Below are 8,088 nucleotides of genomic sequence, written 5' to 3' on the forward strand. Positions count from 1 at the left end.
TGAACAATTTTTTAAACTGGAACACTTTTTGAAACTTCTGAAAAAATGAAACATGAACAATTTTTTAAAACAGGAACATTTTCCAAAAATTGTGAATTTTTTTGAACAAAAACATTCCGAACAAATTTTGTAAAAACAAGAACATTTTTTGAAATGCCCGAAAACTATTGAAAAATGCAAACATTTGTTGAATTTTGAACAATCTTTTAAACAAGAACATTTTTTGAAATTTGGAACTTTTTTGGAAACACGAACAAATTTTGGACTTTCTGAACAATTTTCGAAAGAAACAGAAAAAAAGGAAAAACAAACGGAAAAGAGAAAAAAAGAAAGATAAAAACGGAAAAAACAAAAACAAAAAACGAAAAACGAAAAACCCAAAGAAGAGAAAACGGTCAAAAAAGAAAAACGGTTCAAGGAACCTTCTAGAGGTTTCCTAAAACCGGATGACTAGCTCTGTTTTAATGGGCCGGCCCATTGCTAGCGATGCGGGGTATTGCCTGTGGGTTCTGTCGACAATTTGACGCAACGAGCGGCGCATAGGGTTTTCCTTGTTTAATTTTGTATTCTTTTAAATGTATATAAAATAAAAAATCCGAGTTGGGTCGCGGCCCACTGACGCTGGGGTGCGCGTTAGCGCTCCAATATCTCGCGCCATACGCGCGGAATAGGAGGTCTTGGTCGTCGTGGGAAGGAATCTCGTCGCCGCCACGCCGGCTCGCCGCCGCAGCCGCCGCCGCCGCCTCCTCGCCCTGACGCTTGTAGCGCCTCGCGCTCGCACCGCGCCGCCGCCCTGTCGCAGCTTGGTAGCTCCCGACCCGAGTCCTCTTTCGGCGCGCTTCGTGTCCAGCTTAGCTCCTGAGCCGGCGATGGCAGCGGAGCAGCCGTCAGGGAAGAAGAATCCGCCGCCGGAGAAGAAGGCCCCGCTCCCGAAGGTGGTCACGCTCAACAGGCCCTCAAACTGGTGAGCTCCGCATCCCCCGACCCTCGGTTCCTCCTCCTCCTGTTACCCTTCTCTGTTCATGTTTCCTCCTGTCCAAGATGTGTTCGATGCAAATCCTCTGCGCTAAGATTAGTCACATCCTGGCAAATGCATATTGTACACGGAGCTGCTATGTCTCCGAAGCAACCGATGCTGCGCCGAGAAGCGTCCGCGGCCATGGCCCCGATGCTAGATAGGTTTTCGTTAGTGCATTTGATGAGTGATTGATAGGATTGTGTCATACTAAACCCATTGCATATGTAATTTTCAGGCCCAGACATGGGTGGACAAAATGAGTGCGCTAGAGCCGGATGAACTGGATGATAAGGATTTTGAGGGTCGGCCTTCAGGGTATACATTTTTTTTATCCTTCTTGTTAGCATTAATGGGTAATTGGTTTATGGGGCTTATAAATTTGGTTGTAGGCTTGGCCTTGGTGCTAGAGTGGCGCCAAACGCGAAGCGGGCAGCTCCCACCGATCCAGTGGAGAGGAGGTTGCTCGGGAAGGTGAATGCGCAGAAGAGGAAGTCTGCAGAGGAGGAGAAAACAAATACTCAGGAGGTGAATGAGGCGAGTGATGATGATAGCGGCGAGCCTCAAGGTAGAACCAGTGCTTGTAGCAAAAAGAGGGAATTGCCTTCAGTTACTTCAATGCCATTAGGGAAGAAGACCAAGTGACAGTTTGTATGCATGGAACCATCTGAATATTCATACATGGCTTGATGTTCAAGTCAGATTTTGACAAACCCCAAGGCGATTCTATTTTACCAGCTTACACCCTACAGTGGGTATTTGTTAAATGTAAGGGCATAGCTGGGCTGGATATTCTTAATGCTTATTGATAACTCAATTTGAGCAGTTCCAGTGTTGTCCATCTGAAGTTGAATAGAGCCTGATTTTCCATTTGATTCCCTGAAATTTCTGCTTCATTCATTCCAACTTCATGTCAGACTTGCTCTTACTTTATATATCCTAGAATTGTATTTCTATTGACAAAATTTGTTTAGATGTTGCCTTATTGTATAGGGGAAAGAAATAAACCCTTGTTTCTCAAGACCAAATGTTTAAAGGTGCATCCAGTATTCGTTATTATGACTGTTTAAGGAACATAGTTTGTAAGGTGTTTCTTAAAATTGTTTCCGCTACCAATCTCATTTCCTAAAAGGGGAACCCATGTGGAAATGAAGGATGAATGGTTCCTTCAAAGTGGACACCTCCTACAGGTTAGTAGTTTCCGAACCTTCTTGATGCAGTATTGTGGCTGGGGACCACAGGATGCTAGAGAACCCCTACGAGTACATTAGCAGATGGCCCTCTTAAGGCTACCAGTGCAAGGTTTCTGAATGTTTTGAGTTTTGACATTATGTATGAGTGTCAGGCTTCAAATTAACGGATGAGTCCATGCTGCTGCGCCGCACAACGCCAACCCTGTAAGTATCCCATGATGTTATATTTTCTTGTCCATTTCATAAGCTGCCCAACATCCTGGTTTCTCTGCACTGTTCCATTAATGCATTTCATTTATTTTTATTTTAGAAGGGGGGGGGGGGGGGGGGGGGCTATTCACACTCAAAAGAGCTGCAAGTTGAATGACTTCTCCAGATGGCAGTAGGCAGACAAACTAGATTCAGTGAGTAGTGAGAAGACCATATGAATTTATTGCAAAAACCTTAGGTGCATGCTTACATAGAGAAAATAGGGGAACAGGGAGGGATATGTCTAGTCTGGGAAATTGTGAGAACTTAGTCAGATCCTTATTTGAAGTAGTGCTTCTGTCCTTGGTAACAATCTTCCGTTCTGATCAACAAACCATGTCCTAGCACGAGAGGATGCTGATATGACTTGAAGTTGCTGCCATGGCCAGCAGGCGTATCTTATTCTTCTTCGAGCACTGTCTCTCCCTTTTCTTGCTTGTGTATCTTCTTGCTCTATCTGCCTTGTCAACTCTTCTATTCTCTGTTGTAACCCAGCAGATCTACTGTCAGCAAGCTTAAGGCATGCATCTGCAGCAGCTTGCGCTGCCATTGCACTGGCAGCTAATTTCTCTTTTAGCTGTATCTTGCTGTTTGCAGCATCTGAATCTGCTTTTACTCTTCGCAGTTCTTCTCTGAGCAAGGTCACCTGAAAAGGTAGCTCGTTAGAGCTCCTCTCATGAATGACTAAATGAGAGTATGAGATCGTCCGCACTAGAGATGTTTTCCTCTTGCATTTACTGCAAAGTGCAAACTCAAGGATTTCAAACTTGCAATTTTTGAATTAATAAAAGTTGGACATGCTTATATCTTTCAATTTTGTTCTAATTACTTTGAAGGAGCATCATATAGTCATATCAATTCTCTAATGACGTTATGCTCAATTAATTGTCATTTATCAGTCTGAGAAGCGCATTTCTTGACCTCAAGAGGTTCATTTCAATGAAGCTTAGGTCAAACTTATTCCTCTTGGGTTACCTCCTGGTTTAGTTCTTTAATGGCAGCTTTTCCAGCTTCCACCTCCAACGCTCATGCCTCTTTCCATCGTGCAGCTTCCTGTTCTACTTCCTTTACCCTGACATTGAGCTCTTCCACCTTAGGTATGAGAAAGAGACTTCAGATCCTTGTCAATTACAGGGCTAGAAAATAAAAGAATGTACATAAATAAATAATAGATATTGTTATACACTTTGAAGTAGGAGAATTTCCCGTTCTCTCAGATCCTGTATGTGCGACTCATATTTGATTATCTTCTGAGCCTGTTGAGCAGCGAGAAGTTGCAAATGATCGCAGTCTGACCTGTTGGAGCAGTTTAATATTATCAGTTAGCACATATTTCAGGAAGGCCCTTTGGTGATTTATCAAAAAAAATATCGTAGACATCTTTGGTCGATGACTTAATAGTTTACCTGGACTCGTCTAAGGCCTGTCTGAGGTCATTGATCTCATGATGCAGGTTTTTCAGTATCTTACCAACTATTGAAGCCTGAAAGGAAACAGCTTGAAGTAGTTTATTAGCTGACAAGTTTTCCAATGCATGACGATTTCGGTGGACAACTTCTAAACATAACAAGATCAATAGTTTCTAGCTGCATTGCGTGCATAATCATAAAATAGGGATTAAATGACAATTACTTCACAAATAACAACTATGTACTGTATTTTGTAGTTGGCGCTTGGGGCTATTATCTAAACAACAGAAACATGGCGGCTACGGAGGAGTGATGTAGAAATACTTACCAGACTGTCAACCTCTTGTTTACTTTCTCTTCCATTAGATGCTGCACTGGCACTGGAGCTGCTCATCTCATCTCCTTCTGATTCTCCACTTATCACCTCCATGATGAAGCCAAAGCCAACCTTCTGCAACCCCTTCTCAGCAATCTGCAGGATTGAACTTCTTCTCTGATCGCCATCGCCCTTCAACACACGAAGGCTATTCTCCGCTGCCTCCTTCTCAGTTACAGCAACTTCCAACATGCTCCTAATATCCTGGTTCTCCTTCTTTAGGCTTGATATCATACTCTCCATCCTGCTCTTCTCCTTCCTTTCCTTCTCCCTGCACTCTGAGATCCTGATCTCCACCTCCTTGGCCAGATCATGGATGTGATGAGCCTCCAATTCCAGGAATCCCAGTCCATCCTTGGGATCGAGCCTCGATCGGTCAGAAATCCTTACTGCTTTCTCCTCAGAAGCTCTGTCCAGGATATTCTCCAAGATGTCTTGCGATGAATGGAGCGAGACGACAATCTTCTGCACGGCAAACTTGGTTTGATGATCCATGGCTGGTATCTGCAGATATCTGGTACAAGGGAAGATAAGGGATAGTTTTTCTGGAAAGGAAAGCAGTACATAGCTGACAGTCAAGGGAAACCTTGAAGGGTAGTTGGCTGCTCCACTGGCCTGTTTTTCTTCCTTGGCACATGTTCAGGTTTGGTTCCCTTGTACAGATGTGCCATGCTCTATGTCGCAAAGACGCAAACTCGTTGGTTTTTTGCTTCTTTGCACTGCCTGAATTTGTGCAGATTTAACTCCTTTTTAACAGCAGAAATGCAGCTTCCGTGGCATTGCTGTAAACTGTATTGTCTGGTTTTGGTTTGCATGCAGCTGGAGTGCGGGATGCTGAGTCGAGGTGATCTTAATTAATCCTGCTCTGCTTCCAGTAAGAAATGTTCGCAACGGCATTTCCCTGTTGATGCCTTCAACAGCGGTAAGGGTTATATTCTTCCAGAACCAATTATGCTCCCCAACTTACTCTCATGTGATGATTATGTAGCAAAACAAACCGCCAAAAGAGTTTTGGCGACACATTTTTTCTGCCGAATAATTAATTATGCTTTTGACTCGCTCTCATTGTTCCTTTGAGTGATTATGTGCGATGGTTATCTAGGAAAATAAATTGCCGAAGAGAATTTTGGTAAGATATAGTACTCCGTAGTAGTAGTATTTTCCTAGCTGAATTAGTTATGCTCGCTAACTCCATGTGGTTTCTTGTAATGATTAGACCTAACGGCTATCTAACAAATTAAATTTTCCGTGTCCCCTAAAGTTGGAAGCGACGTATAGAATGCTACTGCATGTGGTGGCCGAGCTCCACGGAGTTGTAGAAAAAAAATTATATTTTCTGAAGCTTTTAAATATATTTTGATTTCCTTTTTTAAAGGGCTCCCTCGGGCCGTCTTTTATAACACCGCTGTCGCTACTTGGAGTACACTACTACTAGCACTGCGTCCATTTCAAAGTGGATGATGCCCTTAAATACGTCCGGTCGTTTTCTTACCGGGAAAATACGTCCGGTCTAACTCTCATAATGGTGTTATTCTATTTGCCCCCCAAAGTGTTCCTTTTTCTTTCAAAAAAGCTTCTTTACAACATGTTTACGTTGGGAAATAAACGTGAAAGTTGCATCCTAGAGACTGTCCATATCTCGAATATCATGTACTTGAGAACGAACAAATACCAGTAATTTGTTGGCGAAATTTGCTGCTGCGGTAGTATATATTTCTTTTAATTTTTTTAGAGTTATATTCCCTTTGAATTTGGAGAGCTAGCTTCATCGTTTTCTCCTTTTGTTATTCAGCATGTGACAGCTAATCTGTCGGCCCATCTTTGTGCGAAACATGCCTCAGATGAACTCAGCACAACCATTCTTGGCTGATTGTCCTAGCAGCTCTTTTGTTGAACTAAAGCTCTCTTATTATCTGAAGAAGAAAAAAAAACAGGATTGATCATATCAATGTAGATTTCTCCGTGTCATATTTTTCAGCGGTTCACAGTTGAGTGTCATTAACTGACGAGGGCTACATTTTCAACTGGAGTCAGAGGTCTTGAGTTACGGCCAACTGCAAGCTTCATGTCTGACACCCTCCATGAAAAATACTCCCTCCGTTCCTAAATATAGGTCTTTTTAGAGATTTTAACAAGTGACTACATACGGAGTAAAATGAGTGAACCTACACTCTAAAATATGTTTATATATATCCGTATGTGGTAGTCCATTTGAAATCTCTAAAAAGACTTATATTTAGGAACGAAGGGAGTAATGGACAGGAGATCTAGACCTCTGTCTACCTGGCAATAACTACAAGGCTAAAAAATATTCAAAAGTTTGTGGTGCGCATATTTCGTACTGCACATGAAAAGAAACTGTCAAGATATCTGAGGTCAATTCATAGTCGCATTCAACACTTACAAGTAGCCCAGTGGAGTCCATAAAAAAGTAGCCCACTGGAGAGAGCAGGCCACTCAATACTATTACCTCCGTCCCGATTTACTTTTCTTCCTCATATTTTGGATCATATTTTGATTATGATTTTAATTAACAAAATATGAGCTATATGCAGCAAAAATAATATTATTGAAAACTACTTCAAATATGAATCCAACAAAAAAAACTGTCGGTATGCATTAAAATTTTGCTAAATATATGGTCAAACTTACGATGAGGACTAATAATCCCAGACAGAGGTAGTATTTCATGGAGAAAAATTGTTCAGATATCTTAGGTTAATTAGTGCTTCCTTGGTCCGAATTTATCAGACCCCCTCATATTTAAGGAATTTATCAGACCCCCTCATATTTAAGGTTAAACTTTGTTTATAAAATTGAACTAATAAAATACAAACTACATATCACAATAAATATATAGTTGGAATCCTCTTTCATAAACAAAATTCAATAGTATATTTTTATAGCATATACTAAATCAGTTTTTTGGTCAAATAGATGATCAAAATTTGACCCAAAATACGAGCTTAGCATAATAAACCTGAACGAGGAAGAGACCATGCCATTAATTCCGCAAAGAAATAGATGGACATCCATACAGAACTTGAAAAGGCTCGTTCTCTTTTTTTTGCAGGCAATTGAAACGGTTCATTCGTGGGGTGCTTTTCTATTCAGGGAACCTTTTCAATGTGCATACATGACTTTTTCAGTGTTCTTATGTTTCTTAGTGTGCATACGAATTTTAAAGTTTGTAAACGTAGTTTCTGAATATTTCAACGTGAAGGAAGCAAGTAGCATCTGTAATTAAAGTTGAATGGTGTCAACATTCGGCAGTTGGGAGTCAAGAGTGAGATGGTACGTGTATTTAAACGTGCATCACGTCGGCACGGCTCAGGCCGCATGCATCACACTCCGACGTTGGACAGTAGTCTTAATTAAACTAGATGACTCGTTGCGCCAATGGCCCAAAGGGCGAGAGCAAACCATGTATGTAAGAATGTTTAGACACTAATTAGAACATAAGAAAATAGATATTTAAATATGATGTTCATACATAAATTTATAAGAAGTTTATGAGAGCTTTTGTACTATGATTTTAACAGGCAAGCTATACAGGCAGAGATTCATCATATAGATATAGTTTACTGTGAGGGGATTCAAATATATAGCAGATGCAAATATTACATTGGACAGAGAAAGTTATCAAAGCAACTGCAAATAACACAGGGAATACAAGACGTTCTATAGCGGGCAGAATACATGTTGACGATACATCAGGCTAGAGCATAACAGAGTGCCTAATATTAATTTACATCCTTTGATGAGGGTGTGCACAGTGGGACCATAGGGGAAGATGTGAGAACAGGCAATGCATCGCACAAGATGACGCTTCGGAAGCATGTGAAG

The 8,088-nt window shown here is 41.2% G+C and overlaps 1 protein-coding gene and 1 pseudogene across 1 annotated transcript; one reads left to right on the forward strand and one right to left on the reverse strand.

Annotated features, from left to right (window-relative positions):
• Window positions 1-638: 638 nt before the first annotated feature.
• Window positions 639-1,890, forward strand: LOC123075299 (uncharacterized; annotated as a pseudogene).
• A 736-nt stretch (window positions 1,891-2,626) lies between these two features.
• LOC123076476 (uncharacterized protein At3g49055-like) lies at window positions 2,627-4,737 on the reverse strand. Its single transcript, XM_044498704.1, has 5 exons — window positions 4,195-4,737; window positions 3,864-3,940; window positions 3,642-3,753; window positions 3,433-3,549; window positions 2,627-3,103 (listed from the first exon to the last, which is right to left on the reverse strand). The coding sequence occupies exons 1-4, from the start codon at window positions 4,735-4,737 to the stop codon at window positions 3,484-3,486; spliced, it is 798 nt and encodes a 265-aa protein (XP_044354639.1). The 3' UTR covers window positions 2,627-3,103; window positions 3,433-3,483.
• Between the last annotated feature and the right edge of the window lie 3,351 nt (window positions 4,738-8,088).

Source organism: Triticum aestivum, chromosome 3D, assembly GCF_018294505.1.
Source record: "Triticum aestivum cultivar Chinese Spring chromosome 3D, IWGSC CS RefSeq v2.1, whole genome shotgun sequence".
Taxonomy (NCBI): domain Eukaryota; kingdom Viridiplantae; phylum Streptophyta; class Magnoliopsida; order Poales; family Poaceae; genus Triticum; species Triticum aestivum.